Genomic DNA, 19,273 nt, shown 5'->3' with positions numbered 1-19,273 from the left:
TCTGCTGCGTATTTCAAGTGGGCATTGGATTCACTCTCATTCTAAAAATAAGCATGCTCAAGCACAATCTTCTAAAGCAGAATTAGTGAGAAAGCACAGAACAATGCCTTTTAAGTCCTACAATATATATATCACTCTTTTTTCAGAAAACAAGGCAGTTTTCATTCAGACTGCTAAGAAAGTAAATGGCTTATTTACTTCTATTGACAAACATGAAATAGTTTAGGTGATTCTATTACCATTATTGCATGCCTCCAGTAACCAGTGGTCCTCGTGAGATAACCCAAGAGTAGAAACAGCATGACTTGCATATTCTTCAGCCGAAGGAACAAAAAAGATCTCTTTGATGTAATGCTGCTAAATGATGACATTTTTGTAGCAATTACGAAGGGGTTAAACTCTACTGAACAACAATTCCTTTTGACGCATACTCATACATGTAATGCTCTACTGAAATAGTCCAAGTAGATCTAGAAAGATAAAGCAGAGGGATATCTTTTTTCTTTCTTTAAAAAAAAAAAAATCAATCAAGTCTTAGGACAGGGTTTTATTAAATTTACAGGAAAGTTGTAGCATATTTTAATACACGAGCTAAAAAAAACCTAAAAAACCAAACTTGGAATAAATACTATAAAAAATATACATTTCTAAAGCATTATCAATATTTAGAATTGTAATTTGTTTGCTAAAAATGTGTAACAGTGCAGCAACTTGCAGGACAAAGTGACTGCTTAACTCTCTGATGTGCATTTAATAAAAGATAAGACAATTTCTGCTTAAAACCGATATAGAAACAGTTATTTCATCTAAAACTAATGCCTTGTTTAGTTTGGGGGTGTGGGGGGGACACTCCAAAGCTAACTACACATACTGTTGTCAATAGGACAAAATGAAGTCCCGTTGTTTAATAAATTTACGGGTGAACTTCATAGTCAACTGATCTTCCCTACAAACTGGGTTAATTACTTCCTGCAGCCCCCTTACGCAAAATTAAGCACACATTTGCCTTTTAATTGTTTTGGTTCATAGTACAGTTCTACATACACTTGGCATAACCTACAACGGGAACAGGAATCTTAAGACAGTTTCCATGCCAAAGAAAACCTGCAAGGAGTTTTATACATTGAGGTAGTAAGAGCTAGTTTTGCTCCAGGCAAAAGGAAGTACTCACAAGACCCATCCCAGGAGTGAGGCTGCAGAGGCTACAGCAGAGTGCAGCCACCACTGGAAGCAATAACCACATTTGCTTAGGTACCAGATCGAGACAAGTTTCTTCTACAACCCCAGTCATTTTTGTGCATTCAGCAGCAAGTCATCCAGCTTAAATCTGCATCTTCATGTGCATTCATACTTCCAGCATCACCCAGCTGCTCCATCCTATTCATTATTGACTGGATCTCCTCAGGAAAAATAATTACGGTGGAAGTTCTTTTCTGACTAAATATGGTACAGACAATGGTGCAAGAATCCTTCTGCCCCTCGGTGTTAGGTGAAGCAGTGGCCTGATTTGTCACAGTGCTGGATTGAGCAAAAATATAGTGTGCAAATAGTTGGGAGGCACCTGCACAGTTCAGCTGAAGAAAAAAGAAAACTCTTGACCTGTCAATCGACGTCAAAACTTATATTTTGCTTTGCACATCATTCATCAAAGGAAGGCAGCATTTCCCCTAGAACTATCTCTTACCCTGCAGTTCACTCATAATCCAAATAGCACTGGCTTTGGTTCAAAGCCCAGCACTAATTAGGACAGATTATTTACGGCATATGACGCATGACATTTACCTCCAATATTTCAACAAATCCCTAGAAAACTTTCAAGTATATTTTGATACCTTTACTGAATGCGTTTACAACCAAACAACCTGTAATACATCTACTTTTCAGTGTATACCATTAAACATCACACCTCAACTTACTTTAGAGGCTCCATAGGCTGCCAGCATTGGTGTTGGCTGACAACAGGATGCAGAAGAAACGTTCACAATTGCCCCTTTCTTCTTCTTTACCATGCCTGGCAACACAATATGGGTCATCATGTTAGCAGAAGCAATATTTATGTTGATCATGTCCCACAGGATATCCTCAGACAGGTTGGTAAAATAGTCTGGGTAGGGATAAAATATTCCTACATTATTCACCAAAATCCCAATTTCTGTGTCTTTCAGTGCCTCCTTAATGGCTGAGTAAGGCTCACGCCCCTTGCTGAAGTCAGCTACTATGAAAAGTGTTTCAACTTTATAGGTTTCAGATATGCTCTTGCATAGAGCCTCCAGCTTTTCTTTGTTTCGGCTGATTAAGATGATGTTGACACCACGCTTTGCCAGTTCTTCGGCATATGCCTTCCCAATACCATCTGTGCTACCTGAAACAGAAAATAAGAAGAAAACCAAGATGAAAATCAGAGCAGCTTTGGCTTTCTATTGACAGTTCCTTTAATCATAGCTTTATTCCCTTCTCTGAAGGTCACGTGGCATTGTATATTCTGATCTCAAACCCACAAGAATAAAGCCAATGTTTTCAGCAGAAACCTGCTACAGTCCTCCCACATACAAGTTTCATATTTTTTTATGACAACAACAGAGCTTAGAGTAGAACTTCAACGACAGGCAGGCATGTAAGAGGTACATGACTTAAACCGTGTTGAAAAACTTGAACACGTGAAAAGCTCATAACAAAAAAAATCAGCCTTGCCTGCATCTCTGTCTACGCTTGTATGCATTCGGGGTGTACCTTGCAATTTTTGGGAAAAGCTGCTCTGTGATTCTTCCCTAGCAGTCAGTTAACACACTGAGCTTGCCCATCTCCCGAGGAACTGAATGTAGTAAGACACTGAACACCAGTCACTGTTCAAGCAGAATAACTTGTCACCTGAGATAATAAAGGCCCCAGCTTGTGACCAAAATTGACCCAACAGTAAACCTAGCAAGTTTTACAGTACTGGCACAGTACCTGCTTTAAACTTAAGCAAATACACTGCTTCAGTCTCTTACCAGTGATCACGGCCCATTTTCCATACTGCTTGACAAGATCAATCTTGCCGCCCAGCTTAGGAATGAAATGCAACCTAAGCATGCTGTAAGTGTCAACTGCAGAGACACACACTTTCTGAACCGTGTACCAAGCTCCAACTAGAGCCAGGGCTCCAAGTAAACACTGCAAGGAACGACTGATCTCTCTGTACAGGAGGTGGAAATGATCCACTGCAGCCATGGTGATCATAAACCTGGAAAAAAATAAGAGACATGGGTGATTACAATCACTTCTTGGGCCATGTAAACCTTTCAGACTGAGTGGATAACATTTGAGACTCAGCACGCTTACGAGCCTGAGTCCCATTTTGATAGAGAAAAGCCAAGTCAGCTTGCTAAAATCTGGGTAACCTACAATATCCTAACGGCTTTAGCTCTTCTTTAACTCCTCTTCAAGGGTTTAGCTGTTAACCCATGATCTGCAATGACGGCTTACCGACCATGGCATGAGTAAAACAACACAAGGGAAGCCCAACAGGTAAAATACTTCTTGGAAGATTAAAATCCGCCTACAAGGATAACCAACAGAGCTGACACGCAAGAAACAACAGGCTTTTCCGAGCACCAAAAGCTGCACAGGGACAAAGCAACCACCTCAAGCAATCCCCAAGCAACCCTGCGCTCTCACAAGCTCCAGCCCTTTTCCAGCACCGCATCCACCGCCTCCTGCTGGTCTGGAAACCCTTGGACCGCGGCACCTGATAGCGAATACTTCTTGCATCAGCATCGCCAGCGGCTTCAGCTGCCTCCCAGCGCTGTCACGAGGGAACCGTCTTAACGCAGGTACAACCCACCCCTTTCTCCTCCGCGCCCGGCAGCGCCCGATCCGCACCCGCAGCCGGCGGGTCCGCGCTCCCGGGCTCCGCGCTCGGCGCCGACCGAGGCCGCAGCAGGAGGCCCTCGCGCCCCCCTCCCTAGGCACGGGCGGGGCCCTCTCCGCGGGGCCGCCAGGAGCGCGCGCGGGGGCTTGTGGGCCGGCGCGCGGCGTTGCCGTGGCGGCGGCGGCAGCGTCCGTTGCGGGCCAGGCCCGGGTGAGGTGAAGGAGAACAGGTGCCGCGGGGCCGGGGAAGGATCGGGAGGGACCGGGGTGGGGGGCCGTTCAGAGGTGGCTGAACGCGATCCAGCAGCGCCCCGGCGTGTGTGAGCCGCGCCGGCGGAAGCAGGGATCTCGCTGCTCGGTGCTGGGGAGGTCGCGCCTCGAATCCAGGGATCGGTGCTGGGCCCCTCAGTGCAAGAGGACATTGAGGGGCTGGAGAACAGGGAGCGGCTGAGGGACCTGGGCTGTTCAGCCTGGAGAAGAGGAGGGTGAGGGAGACTCACTGCTCTCTGCAGCTTCCTGAAAGGAGGTTGGTAGGGAGACGGTGCTGGGCTCTTCTCCCAGGTGATGAGAGGGAACGGCCTCAAGTTGCACCAGGGGCACATTTAGGTGGGATATCAGGAAAAAAATTCTTTAATGACAGAGTGGTGAACCACTGGCAGAGGTGCCCAGGGCAGTGGTGGAGTCTCAGCCCCTAGAGAGGTAGAAAAGTCATGTAGATGTGTACTTTGGGAATGGTTCAGCAGGCACGGTGGTGTTGGCTTACGGCTGGAATTGATCTTAGAGGTCTCTTCCAACCTAATGAGCCTGTGATCCTATGTAGCAGCGCACGTGCAGGACACCAGGCTTGTCTGGGGAGCTCCTGGGCTATATGGTGGAAGTGCAGGGTGGAATGTACCAGCATCCATGGCGCTCGGAGGAGGCTCAGGCTGTGCCCTGGAGTGCCCTGGGCTTGCAGTGGGGTGGGAGGCAGGCACTGCAGGAGGGCAGGCAACCCCTCAAAGGGCTCCATCACCACATCCTTGGGAGGGCAGGCAACCCCTTGAAGGAGCTCCATCACCACATCCTTGAGAGGGATGAAGAAGTTCCTTGAAGCTCCATCGCTGCATCCTCAGTGCGCTGCCTCAAAAGAGAAAATACAGCTGGCTCAGGTTTTTGGAGGCTTCTCGGCAAGGCCTGCTCTGCAGGATTTAAGATAAACTCTGCCTGCCTTTTGGGATTTCCACAGCACATAGCCCTAAGTTGCTAGCTCCATGCAGCTTCATCGTTTAATCTTTTCACCTGTAATGGGTTCTCCTACTAATGCCTTTGCACATTTTGTCTGGAAGTTGGATCATAACCCAAATACCAACCTGGCTATGTTTGTCTAAATCGTGTATCTTAGAATGCAATCCCAAAATGGAGACTCGGACAGAGGCCTCAGAGAGGATGTTACTACTACACAGGACGCTGTCAGCAAGAGTCTTAGTGAACAACACCAGAAAACGAAGCTACCACATAGAAAACGAAGGCAATTCTGCCGAATACAGTGTGATCCCTTCCCAGCTGGCTCGCTGGATGAATGTAGGAACTTTAGTGAACATAAAGCCTATAAATAAAGTCTATCATTAACCTCATACTTGATGCAGTTAGAATTATTACTTCTCCACTGAAGTCACTGAAAATAATTCCATGACTGAGGCTTACTGATTGCTATCTTATCATGCTTTTTCTTCCTTTTCCTCTTGTTTCTATCATCGTCTTCTAGCTGAAGGCATACTTTTATGCTGTGTTGCAAACATACAGGTAGACTGACATGTAAGTGTTTTAAATACAAACCATATTAAATAAGCTAATACAATGATCTTCTTTTGCCCTGTCTCTTTTTATGTGTATGGACTACAAATGCAACCAGAATGTGCAGAGCAAGAATCTGAAGAGAAGGGTGTCAAAAATGCAACTAATCAAAGGCAGTTTAAAGACAGCTTGAACGAGTATAGCACTGGAGACGTGTTCCGAAGCGTGCAAAAGGGTAAACTTGTAGAAGAGTTAGACTAGCAAACAGTATTTGTGCTTGCAATGGCTCAGACACCCCATTATCATAGTCTTTTTACATGCAGAGTTAGCAGTCTTGTTAAACTCAAATTATTATTAATTAAATGTAATATATAGTAGCTGTCTAAAACTGTTAGAACATTGGTGCCAGTACTTTATTGTCACTGTACATTTTAATAATCTTAAGACTAATGGGTACTACCTGACTTCCAGATCTAAAAAAAAAAAAGTGAATTTCAACAATTTGTTTTGCTACAAATTATTTTACTACTTTGCCTTCTAAAAATAGTTAGGTTTCCTTTCATTAAAAATATCAGCAAAAATCTTGTTTAGAACACTTCTTTTCTTGAAATTCATATTCAGGTGCTCCTCAGTACTTATTTAAAGTAATTGGCAGCATGACACTTTTTCCGTAGCCTTGCTGTTAAACTGCAACTTGTTTTCTAACTTATAAAGATGTTAAAACTGAAGAGAAAGCCATCATCCCTGTGTCCAGAGCAGATGAGCAGAATGAACAAAAATCAGATGGTGACCACAAATCTGTAACCAGCTCATTAAATCAAAGGGCAGAAGAAAGGAGGGGCTTTGTAAGGTAATAGAGTGTGGGCGGATGTTTTTGTTTAAATCTTGGCATCATTGAAATCAGTGGGAGTTTTGCTATTCTACATGTTAATCTTAATTCAGGAGAACAATTTTGAAGATGAAGTCGAGAATGATCAATATAAATCAGGAACTGGTGATATTTGCAGCATGTGTACTGCTGCTTTTTTATGGCCACAGTAGCAAACTACATTCTAAGTGTAAGATGTAGCCTGTTTAATGAAACTCTTTTGGGAGTCATTTATCAGTAGATTTGACTATTTAGCAGCACCAATTCAGACAATGCATTGTATTAATTCATCAAATGTAAATATTGCAGTTGTCAAGGTAATTTTTAGCAGAGAAGGTCCCGAGGTGCCTCAGGTGGTTAGCAATAGAGATATAACTCCTTTGTAAGCTTGAGCTCGTAATTTTGGTCCAGTCTAAGCCAGCACACACTGTGATGGCTGTTCGTTAGTGGTTGTCAAATGGGGTTATTCTCATGTTATCTGTGATTAAGCACATTGCGAGCAAATAATAAAATGAAAAAAAACCCCATATTTGGTACTATTTAATAACATTGTTGAAAGTCTGGTCATGTGGGCTGGTTTTGGAGTGATAGATAAGGAACAATGAAGATTTACCTTCTGTTCATGTACCTGCTTGTGTGTTGGTGAATCTTCCCAAAGTTTATGTTGCTGCAAACTTTAACGTAGCTGTTCTATTAGAGACAGTTACAGTCCTTTAAAGTCAGGGGAAAGAATCTCATTGACTTTGTAAGAGGTAGATGGAACTGTACTTACATAGAAAACTTCATTATCCTAGGCTACTCAGCCTGGCACACTTCAGAAGTCAGTTCTTAGGAAGAATGATGAAGATATCTTCTTAATTATATATCTTCATAATTATCTTATGAAGATAATTAGTGTGTTGAAAGAATGTGTTTTGCAGTCCTGTAAGTTGCCTGAGGATGCTAATAATTCTATTAAATGCTACCAAAAAACAGCATAATGAAAACCAGTGAGATATACTGCAAGTAGCTAGCATAACGTAATGTACCTGGGCTGACAACACAAGAAGACGGTATATATTTAAAGATTTTGCTCAAAGTTTATAAAGTTTTCATTCCTTCAGATATTTATGTCAAGCATGTTTGGCTTACAGGGCAGCTGTGGGCTGACAATTCTATTTTATATTGCCCCAGGTACTTAGTTGACTGTATTACAGTTTTGATCTTCAGCAATATTGAGTTTTTTAGTGTAGTAAGTAAATACATCTAAAAGCAAATTCATTATGAAAGATTTAACTTCACTGCCTTTACTGAAGATTTTTATTTTGAAAATATCTTCGTGCCAAGAAAATTTTACCATTGTACGCTTTAGTACTACAAATATTTATGACCACAAATGCAAAGCTCAGTCTTTAATATGGGATTTAGAAGTAGTAAATAATTTGGGGTCATTTAAAATTGTACTGTTGCAATAGTTCTTTAAGTGAGGGATGGGATATCTACTAGAAGTTTTATTTTGGAATTTTGTATTATAGAATCTCCTCTTCCTAAGCAGGAAGATACAGATATTTTCTACTTTGGATTTTTTTTTTTCGTTTTGCTAGATGTTGCGTTCCCAAGTTTCTCATCTGTTCACTGCAAACCATGTCTGTTAAGACATTATAATGTTACTAAATTTTTCATAGCTCTGGACACCTTACCTCCAAAACCAACATCCTGTCATTGTTTGCGAAGGCTCTGCTATGGGACTAACTGCTCTATGAAACTGTGGATCCAGTGCTGTCTAGCACAGGGTCCTAGATAACGGTGTAATTCATGCCATCAGATGCTCTTCACTGTAGTCCCTTACTGGTTTAAAAGTTTTCAGGCCACTCACGTACTCACCACATTTGGGTTTTGTTGTCCTGTTGACTGCCGTGTGTAGCTTTGGCTTCATTTGGCTGCTGTTGCTGCCAGCCCAAGTGCTTTGCCCCTGCGGCCTCTGCCGTTTCATGCTGTAGCTTTCTGCCCAGTGTGTCTTGCCAAGTCCGCTGCCCCTGCAAGATTCAGCTGTAGCTTGCAGCTGCCCTTAGGAGCCTTTTCTTGCTTCTTGCTTGCATAAAACCCAAAAGGAGTGGAGCTGATCATTAAGCAGTTACAAATGAATAGCTATAATTAATTTGCTTACTGTGGCATTCCTAGCTGGTCACAGTTGTATAGCAAAACTGTCTTGAGTGCTATTTCCAAGTCAGCATTTCATTAAAATGTTAGGTTAATTCTCTGCCTACATTCCTACTTACTCTGTGTTTCTTAACAGAAGTAGGAAGAGCCTGGTAACACACTCCAAACAGACAGAGATGGAAAGCCACTCCAAAAAAAACATACTGCTTTTTGATTTTGAGTATAATCTTGAAGGATGTAGCCATTTCTTTTGAGTAAAAGAAATATTAATTGTGTTGTTACAAAAATCTGTTTAAACCCAAAGATTTCATAATCTCCACTGAAATACATTATTTTTGTTTTACCTCTGCTTTCTATTGCTATTTTAGAATGACAAAAAAGATTCTGCAAGACATCTGTAAACAGCACAAATTATATGTGACTCCATACTTAAATGATATACTTTACTTGCATTATAAAGGTAAGACATGGACATGACTATTTAGATTTATTATTCTGAGTAACATTTTAGCAGACAATCTATTTTAGAGCTCACTGAACTAAGGTATCTAATAATTCTTTTAAATTAGAAACATAATCTAATTTTGTATAATAGTGAAATTGTGGAATAAATTGAGTCAATGTGAAAGTAGAAAAGTGAACTGATTATAGACCTAGTTCACTTCATGGAGTTGGATGGGGCCTTGAGCAGCCTGATCTAGTGGGATGTGTCCCTGCCCATTGCAGGGGGGTTGGAACTAGATGATCTTTAAGGTTTCTTCCAACTCAAACTATTCTATGATTCTAAGGACCAATAGGAATTAAGGGACATTTGTTTGTTTAGATTTTTTTTTCCCAAAACAGTAGCCTCTGAGAAATATCTCAAAATGCATGTCTGGGTTGCATTCAGAGGAAAATGTATGTATTTCTTCTGAAATGTGCTTGTATAAAGAAGCTATTTTCCAGTTTTGGGGACTTTTTTACTGCAAAATAAACATGGTCAGGAAGAAAATGAGTAGCAAACACTTGCTGCATGTTCTTGAATACTACTGAAAGAAAAAGAAGTTGCTAGAATGAACGTGGATCATCCTTTTGTATCTCTGAGCAGTTTTTTTGCATGATATGGTTAGCTGGTTCAGGTTAGAACAAGAGTTGGTTTAAATAAATAGGACATGCTAAACCTACTTTCTACATTTGGCTTTGTTTTTGCTGTTTTCTCAGTATTTAGTATTTGAGGATCTGAAGGGCTGCATGAAATATAAACCAGAATAGGTACCTATATATTTTTGCCCTTTATGGCCCAAGTGCTGTACCACAGATTCAGTGAAATACTGCCATCGGTTTGAGTACTAGTGTTCTCACAGACTGTTTTAGCTGCGCTGGTTTAGAGACATTTACTCTTCCAAAGACTTGTTTTCAGCCAATACAATTTTATTTTAAAACATCTGTTTCTGCAGGATTTGACCGCCTGGAGAACCTTGAAGAGTATACTGGGTTGAAGTGCTTATGGCTGGAATGCAACGCCTTAACAAAAATTGAGAATTTGGAGGCTCTGACAGAATTGCGTTGCCTCTACCTGCAAGTCAATTTAATTAACAAAATTGAAAACCTTGAACCCTTACAAAAGCTGGTTTCCCTCAATATCAGTAACAACTACATTAGGACGATTGAGAATCTCTGTAAGAACTGTTGGTGCAATGTATTTTAACTTAGAATGAGCCTATATTCCCATGTTTTGACTAAGCTAAGCTATTATTAGTGGCACTAGTTTCAAGTCAGTTTTTATTTATGTTGAAATTTTGCACAAAAACCATGCCAAAGTCCACTAATCTTATATTGAAGAGTCCAACCTATATATTTTGCAATTTAAATAGATGAGAAAACAGCAAATACACAGTAAGTACTTTCACATGAATACCTAGAACAATTAAGTAGTTTTTCCTCACTTAATACCATCTCAGTACTTTTGTGTTGCAGACATACTGGCAATCCAAGTTTCACCATTTACTTTGCAGTCATGATGTGCTTTGGCAGATGCAGACATGATTAACAAATCTTTTTGTGTCTGTTAAGGGATTTATTCTGTCTTCAGCAGAAAATAAAAGAGAATTCCTTTACCAATCATTTAGATGCTTTGAGACTAATTTGAAAAATAAGCTCTTGCTTTTGTGTAACTGACTGGTTTGAAACCTGAATTAAAAACAACCACTATCCTAAAACCAAATTATTTCTCCTAAGGTGAAGAAAGCGGCTTTGGAGGCATAGCCAAAAAGTGTGTGTAGCAGAATAACCAATTTAGAAAGAAAGCTTCCTACAATTCAATATAAATGATGATTTTGACAATGCAGTTTTCTACTTGCTCCAGAAATCTCTCTATGAAGCAATGACTCTTTCCTTTCGTTGTTTTGTTCTTGTCTGACAGCTTGTCTGAAAGGCCTGCAGACTCTGCAGATTGCTCACAACAAGTTACAAATGGTAGAAGACGTGCAGCACTTGCAAGAATGCCCAAGTATTTCTGTTCTCGATCTTTCCTACAACAATTTAAGTGATCCAAATATTACAACAATTCTGGAGACCATGCCTAACTTGGTAAGCAGGATATAGCTGAGGGTTTGTATCATGTCCATGGGTGAATCCCACTAAATGGTTTTGTTGGGTAGTCCAGTAACAAAGGGTCTTAGTCTAAAAGAAATGTGATTAAACATTGTCGTGGGTTTTTTTTTTTTTTTTTTAGAATACCTGTAACACCCAGAGTGTTTTAGTCCCTTCTTGTTTCTTAAATGATAGGGAAAGTACATATCCAAATTGGGTTTTTTTGCTACTCAACATTAAAAATTGTTTTGCTTGTTTCTGTAGCATGTGCTGTATTTGATGGGAAACCAAGTGATAAGGAAAATTGCTAATTATAGAAAAACACTTACTGTTCAACTAAAAGAACTAACGTTTCTGGATGACAGACCAGTTTTCCCAAAGGATAGGTAAGAAACAGGCCATCTTCTTTACACAGCAAGAAAGCTCAACTGTTAATGAGCACTCATCCACATTTTGTCAATATTACAGAATCACAGAATCACAAGGTTGGAAAGGACCCATTGGATCATCGAGTCCAACCATTCCTAACACTCCCTAAACCATGTCCCTAAGCACTTCATCCACCCGTTCCTTAAACACCTCCAGGGAAGGCGACTCGACCACCTCCCTGGGCAGCTGTTCCAGTACCCAATGACTCTTACTGTGAAGAATTTTTTTCTGATATCCAACCTGAACCTCCCCTGACGGAGCTTCAGGCCATTCCCTCTAGTCCTGTCCCCTGTCATGGAAGGAAAGGAAGACTGTCTGCAATAATATATTGAGAGTGGATGACTTAGAGTACACAAGTATTAAACTACAGAATTCTAAATCTAGAATACTTAGAGAAAAAAACATGCATTTTTTTTCACAGCAGAATTAATTTTTGAATAGAATTTTTTTTTTGCAAAGCCTCTAGACCAGAGGCAAATCCTGATTTCAACAGATATTGAACAGGTGTCTGGAAAAGCAGAGCCAAGATCAGCATTCTTGGCAGATCTATGGTGGTGTGATCACTAGCATTTGGATCTCTTTGTTTCTTTTGTTGTGGTTCCACATACAAGATAAGATATACATGTATCCTTGTTGTGTAAGGGATTGTAATTGCTGTATGCTTTTTTCCCCCCTGTTGCAGCTGTTTTATGATGTTGCAAGCCACTTTAAAATGTCTTTTTCATTATAAAGATGGGGGGTTGCAGTTATATTACAGCGAGCTTTTGTGTTTTCATTAGAGCTTGTGCTGAAGCCTGGGCTGCTGGAGGGCTAGAAGCTGAGAAAGCAGAAAGGAAAAAATGGGAAACCAGAGAGAGAAAAAAAATCCAAGATAGCATTGATGCTTTAGTAGCCATCAGGCAAAAAGCAGAGGACGAGAAAAGGCAAAAGTATATGGAAGAAAGAGGTGCAAGTGCAAAATGTGGAAATGGAGATGCGACAGACATCCTAGAAGGTTTGTAGTTTATATCTTGGAAGACATCTGTGTCTGCTTCGATTTGAAGGTTTAAAACAAACGGATAACTCCCAAATGTTCTGAAGCAGGCTGATGCAATTTTTGGAATATGTTTATGAATCTTCTTTTCTCATACTAAATACCTCATTAATCTCTGTGCATATTAGATTAACCACAATGAATTTAAGCAACTATCACCTTTCTCGCTGCTGGTGGAAAAAAACTCAACAAACCACTTTCTGTCGCAGGATTTCAAGCTGTTGTGCTCTTCACTGGAGCAATCATTAAGGGCAATAATAGTCAGTGGAATTCATGGGTGGAGGCAGGCAGTGACCTCAAGAGCCGTATTTCCCCAAGATGCAGAACAGTGCTGGCTTCAGTAGGCCTTCTGGGCTTTTTGCAAGCAGGTAGATCATGTTAAGACAAGACAACTTCAGCATTCGTCACTGATCTATCTAAATGCTCAAGCATATATTCAAATAGGTAGTCAATTGTGAATGTTTTCAAAGTTAACTATAGATATCAAACAATTATTTACTGTAGTGTTTTCACGAGATTTTCACTATTTTTTTTTTTGCTGGGGAGCTTTATTTGCTAGAGAGTTAAGATGGAAAACCCCACAACATTTCTGCAGTCTTGTGAGGACTACTGATCCACAACTAGCTGCTCAAAGTAGGAGCTTTTGATGCATATTTTAGGCCAAACTATTAAGGTCATGTGGTAAGGTTTGTATATTTAGAATGAGTAGTGATAGGTAAACTCAGCAGTTTTAATTGACTTGTTTCTTCTGTAGGAGCACCTGCAAATTCAGGTGACAGTGATGGAAATTCTAATATATCAGAGACTTTGAATATATCAGAAGAGGAAGAAACGCAAGACAAGACTCAGAAATTTAGAAATGAATTTTTTTATGCTCGTGATGAAGTGATAACACTTCTACCAAATAGGGGACGTAACACAGATTTCACATCTGGAAATACTCCTGCTAGAATTGAAGAGGATGCACAAGAATCAAATTCTGACAAATGCTCAGACTTCAGCAAGAATGGTAACATACACAGTGAAGAGTCAAATGAAATTGAGGATACAGAGACAATGACCCAAATTCTGTCTAAATGTAGGACCACCTCTGCTATGATTAAAACCAACTGATTCATAGATAAGAACATCTCATTAGACTTCTACAGCAGCTAGTTGGAAATCAAGTAATACTGGATAAAATATTCTTTAAATACAACAAACAAAAAAATTCTGAGGGCTCTGCCTGCAACTTCTGCTACATACAGGTGGCATTCCACTTCCCACGTGTGTGCCATGTTTAGTGACAGAACACTTGCAGGTTTCCCTTACTCTCACATAAACCGCGCGGGTGCGGTCTGTCTGCCAGCAGAAGCTGGATATTGTGGGCTACATAAGAGATAATTAGGCCAGCTGAGTAAGTGGCCAATCACCAGGGTAACTGCTAACGAGGTGGTAAGGGTGTATAAAGGCTGGCCTGGCAGAGCAGGTGAAGAGATCACTCAAAGGAGGGGGTTGGAGTAAGAGAGAGCACCCCAAGAGAGGGCAGCTGAGAGAAGGTGGGACAGTTAGGGCACACCAAGGAGGAGCTTGGCGTTAGAGCAGCAGCCAAACGGTGGCCGGGTTATCGCCACAAACCCGGGAGGCAACTGAGAATGAGACCGGGAAGAGGTCTGGCTATCTGCGGCAGGGTATCGCTGTAAAGGTGATTTTGTGCCCTCACACACAGAACACTTTTGTAGATTTGTGCAATACATTATTGCAAAATGCAAATGCTAATTTATATAGTATAAGGGGGAACCAAGAAAATGACAGAAGGACAAAGAGCTGGATTCGGCTGTGAATTCTGGAATGGTAGTTAAGTTACCAGCAGTTTGGTTTTGCAGTGCTCCTTGTTGCAATAATAATACAAAGTCTTTTATTCAGTTAGCTCTCTGCAACTGACTATTGTTTATTCTTTAGATCTACCAAGAGAGAAGGCAGCTACTGAAAAAGCTATGGTTCTCCAACTGGATGAATATGCTGAAATGGAACAGATCAAACTGGAGACGCCAAAAAAACTTTATCTTGAAGTATGTATTGGATTCAAATTTGAGGAAGTTCAGATTTGGGTATTGTCTGCTCCCAAAGTAATTCTTGTAACATTCTGGCTAATAAAACTATGAGGTCAGGTCTCTTAGAAAGTCTACTACTCAGGAAAGTAAAAAGGGAAGAAAAAAAAAACCCTGAAAAGGTAAGTTTTGGGGGTGTTCGTTCTCTCCAGTATAGCATGCGTAAAGAATTTACCACTGCTTCCAAAGTATATTTTGTCCTTTGGTGATAAACTGCTTGAAGTTGACCTATCTCTATCACTTCTCTGGAGTAGTTAATGAGGGCTGTAATTTGTAGAACAAAAACCACAGCAAAAGGGAACCAGTAAATACATGCATCCTCTAGGCAAAATTCAAATGAAATATGCAGTTGAAAATAGGAACTATTGCAAAAAAAGCATAAGGAAGAAATAGCCACCCATGCTTTGTAAATGTTGACTAGCAGAATTAGATATTATAAATTAAATCTCAAAATATAACTTCTAGGTGTATTTCCAAGAAGAGTCCAGTGTGCATTATTCAGGTATCTAATAAGCAACTGACATTTGTAGTGCAGCCTTCTATTATCTAAAACTTCTCCCTGATGATGCAAATGTTTAAACACATTTAACCATGAAGAGGATATGAATACCACTGGAAAATACAATCTCACTTCAAAGGAGAACTGTTTGATGTATTCTAATCATGACACTACTGCTAAACCGGCAGTGTCAGATTATGACATGGCGTGCAGCAGCCAACTTCTGAGCTTATGATTTCTCAAGGCACTTAAAATGCTTCTTGATCCCTTATACTGCTACTGTTGACTAAATTCTTACTGGAATGTTTTAGGAAAGTTTCTTATATCTTTTCTTTGCCCCTGATTTCCCAGGAAAAAATTCCATCCTGTTATTGAAGGGCTCAATGGATTGCCTCAGTAAAGAGCGTACTGCTGCATCTTCCAAATGGCTATTTTTAGTAATAGTTTTAATGAGGATAGTGAAGAGAACTGGCAGCAATTCCTCGTATACACAATACTTTTCTAATAAATGGATCTTTCAGAGTCTGAATAAAAAGCTTTAAATAAATAGCGATGCCATAGGTACTCATCTTGGAGAGGGTGACAGTGCAGTGTTCCTGGCTGGGGCCCCTCACTTTGCTTTGAGGAAGATTCCCAATGAGACAGTGATGTTGTATTTTATTAGTTAGAATAGCTTTCCCATTGATTAATGAACTTGTGATTGTCCTCAGGAACTGCCCGATTTGGAAGATATAGATGTAAATGAATCTCCTCCAGAGGAAGCCTTTGTTCAAAAGGTAAGATTCTTATTACTTCCTGTGATGAATCTTCCCTAAATGCATTTACAAATGCTTTGCAAAATGAAGATAATCTAAATTGTGAAATGCTGGTTTGGGAGATACAATCAGTTATGCATTTTTAAACTTAAATGGATGTTTCAGCAGATTTTTCTCTATCCACTTATAATCTAGTTTTAATTTGATTTTTTTTAATATTATTGCATTGCAGAAATATGAGAATGAAAACCTAAGATCAAGTAATGCGGCAGTTAAATAAGATTAATTTCTTAGTAGCAGGTAGTGTTTTAATGAAGATTACTCTTAAAATATACTTTTCTGGTACTAATATGCTGCAAAGGACTGAACAGGCTGCCCAGAGAGGTGGTTGAGTCACCTTCCCTGGAGGCGTTTAAGGGATGGTTGGATGAGGTGCCTGAGAGGCATGGTTTAGGGAGTGTTAGGAATGGTTGGACTCAATGACCCAGTGAGTCCCTTCCAATCTAGTGATTCTATGATTCTATGATTCAAATCACCTGCTACTGAATAAACGCAGACTTCTCAACTGAAAACACAGAGACTGAAACTCCTCTGCTCCACTTGAGGCTAGTCAGATACTATGCAGTTCATGCCCACATTCATGTTGTGCTGTGCTCAAACTGATCTTCAAAGATAAAGCCTATAAATAGAAGAGAAAGAAGAAAACAAAGAATAAAAGCACAGTTTTGATTCTCGTGCTGGTGCTGACTCATATTTGCCTTGCTGGGGGTGGAGGCTGATGCAGTACTCATTTTCACAAGTCCCTCTGAGGTAACACAAACTTTCCCTGTACTCAGTGCTCTTTTGATCACAGACTCATTACAGTGTTGCAGAATGTCTTGGCCAACAAAGCCTCCTTTAAAGAAGATAAGAGAAGAGAACTGAGAGGATTATTGAAGGAGTAAGTGTTAGCAGCTCTCAGGCTCCAGAGTCCTTAAGTGAAATCAGATGAAGATGTTAGTTAGGTCCCTCTCTTTGGAGGTAAGGTAATAGAATTGAGCCCACCTGTTGCTGAAATAGGTCTTCTTTTTATGAGCTCTTATTAGCTTGTGGTTAGTTCATTGCCAATGCCTGAGAAGTAGTTAACCTAAGATAAATCCACAAAGAAGCAGAGCTATGCATATGAAGTATGTTCCATAGATTTTGAAAGAACAGCACATCAAAACTGACAGCTGTTATGTGGATTGAAGAGATATTTACCAATCTTTTAGCTTTTACATCTAAAGTAATATATTTTCAATTACATTTTATACCTTTACAGCAGGAGTATCGCAGAAAGATTGAAATAATTTCTGAAATAACAAATGACAGTGATTCTGCATTAGAGGAAAGCAATAGAAGCACGTGTGAGAATTCAGTTGGAGAAGTCGTCCCAACAGCAGTTTTTTCAAATGCATGCAAAATACATAAAGAGCACGAAAAGGAGCACTTAAGACCCCTTGTTGAAAGCCTCTTTACAGAGCCTGCTAATCCAGAAAGATATCTGGAGAGCAAAGATAAAGAAGCAATCCCCTCAAAACTCTTGATACAAGAGGTTATCACAGAGCCCAAGAACAATCTACTATTGTCACCAGTCTGTAATCAACCAGATGACCCAAGCTCGTGGGAAGAGGATGGTAAGATTACAGTGACATAATTAATCACAGAGAAAAAGGAGGGTAGCGCATGCACTCTAAAAGTAAGGAGTTGTCCAGTTCTTGTTGAAAAAAAATTTCAAAAAAAATTCAATCCATTGCTAGTTAAGTTTCCTCTTCCTTTTATTTATGTGGGAATCCTAATAAATCTGGAATAAAAATGTTATTTTCTCCTTTTCCAAGCAGAAGTTCTTGCTGAGTTTTATTTAAATGGTTTATAAAAATTAGGTTCTACATTTCTTTTTCCACCATTAGAGACGACCAATGAGTTTCATTTGCCTTTTGCCTTTATGCTTTTAGCAGGAAATAGCAGTGGTGGAGAAATACAGTGCCTGGCTGATGGTGAAGGATGTCCTCACAAAGCACCAGATGATGGGGGTGGTGAGAATGGATTAGATGGATCACTTTGAAGAAAAACGGACCAAACCTGGAGCGCAGTACCTGGCTGACTGCGTGCGGTTATTCTCAAAATGGAGAGACTAGCAGTGGAACAGTTGGTTAAAGCCAATGTAACTACTACTGTGATAGAGACACACACACACACATACCCTTCAACAGGAGGACTTAGTGTTCCAGTCAGTCAGAGGCTGCTGCGGCCTCCAATGTCTGACATTCAAGGGCAGAACTTTAGGTTGTGTCAGTATGATAAAAGTCCATAATCCACAATCCTGTGCTCCCGCTGTCAAAGCTGCTGTAGATCCCTCGACTCCAGGCTCTTCAGGGCAGGTGGCGAGGTTCAGTACTTTGAAAGTGGGGGCTCTGCTGTTTTAAGGTTGAATTCCAGTTGTCTTTTTTTTTTTTTTTCCCCTTGCCTCTTTCTAGAAATTACTTAGTTAAATGTTTATATCTTAGGGTTTTGTTGCGTATGTAGTTCCAACTTGCATCGATGCAGTTTTCTGTCATTTGAACTAAATAAATATTCTACCTGTAACCCTACACACTTTAACTTTTATCATCACCTTACCAGTGTATGTCATGCACTGACATGGACTTCAAGGACAAGTGGAGATTGCTTCTTGATGCAAGATTTTACAGATAATGTTCATAGCCATTGCGATTGTTTATGCAAAAACAGATGCAGGAATAGTGTCCTTGCATGGAAAATTTTTACATTTTAGGACAGCCTCTTATGAAGCATGTGCCTACATCTGCCAGTTTCATCAGTTTTCATTGAGAGATGTGTCTTGGGATCTGGATTATTCATGTAACAGAAAAATAACCAGCCAGTCAGCTGTGGCAGAAAGACAGCTTTGGTGAAGAAGTCAACCAAAGGACAACTTTCATTAGCTTCTCTCCTACAGCACAGTGGTAGTCTTGTGCCAAAGTGAAATGGAGGGTGACAGCAGTGATGTCTCAGACAGGCTTCCTTTTTTTTTTTTTTTTTAAATAAAAAAAAAAAGTGGAGGGTGCTGGAGAGCAGGGCTTCCTCTGTAGCACTACAAAAAAAAACACCAGTTGGGGAAAATGGAGAAGTCACAGAAGCAACTGTACTAGTCAGTTAAAAAAAAAAAAATTGTACATAAAAAAGTGGCCTGATCTTCAACGGCTGACCTTGGTTTTATGATATAACAATCAATCGCAATATCAGGAATAA

General features: G+C 40.2%; 2 protein-coding genes across 2 annotated transcripts; one reads left to right on the top strand and one right to left on the bottom strand.

Moving 5' to 3' along the window:
* Positions 1 to 502: 502 nt before the first annotated feature.
* HSDL1 (hydroxysteroid dehydrogenase like 1) lies at positions 503 to 3,969 on the bottom strand. Its single transcript, XM_054079095.1, has 4 exons — positions 3,824 to 3,969; positions 2,991 to 3,223; positions 1,917 to 2,362; positions 503 to 1,574 (listed from the first exon to the last, which is right to left on the bottom strand). The coding sequence occupies exons 2-4, from the start codon at positions 3,217 to 3,219 to the stop codon at positions 1,302 to 1,304; spliced, it is 948 nt and encodes a 315-aa protein (XP_053935070.1). The 5' UTR covers positions 3,220 to 3,223; positions 3,824 to 3,969; the 3' UTR covers positions 503 to 1,301.
* Positions 3,970 to 5,497: 1,528 nt separating this feature from the next.
* Positions 5,498 to 18,739, top strand: DNAAF1 (dynein axonemal assembly factor 1). The gene is made up of 11 exons (XM_054079086.1): positions 5,498 to 5,857; positions 6,337 to 6,472; positions 8,998 to 9,089; positions 10,066 to 10,287; positions 11,031 to 11,197; positions 11,465 to 11,586; positions 12,409 to 12,623; positions 14,604 to 14,713; positions 15,962 to 16,027; positions 17,307 to 17,672; positions 17,937 to 18,739. The coding sequence occupies exons 1-11, from the start codon at positions 5,686 to 5,688 to the stop codon at positions 18,087 to 18,089; spliced, it is 1,821 nt and encodes a 606-aa protein (XP_053935061.1). The 5' UTR covers positions 5,498 to 5,685; the 3' UTR covers positions 18,090 to 18,739.
* Positions 18,740 to 19,273: the final 534 nt, after the last annotated feature.

This window comes from Cuculus canorus, chromosome 13 (assembly GCF_017976375.1).
Source record: "Cuculus canorus isolate bCucCan1 chromosome 13, bCucCan1.pri, whole genome shotgun sequence".
NCBI classification, from domain to species: Eukaryota; Metazoa; Chordata; class Aves; order Cuculiformes; family Cuculidae; genus Cuculus; species Cuculus canorus.
The sequence above is the reverse complement of the archived record's forward strand: the minus strand, read 5'-3'. Positions and strand labels throughout refer to the sequence as shown.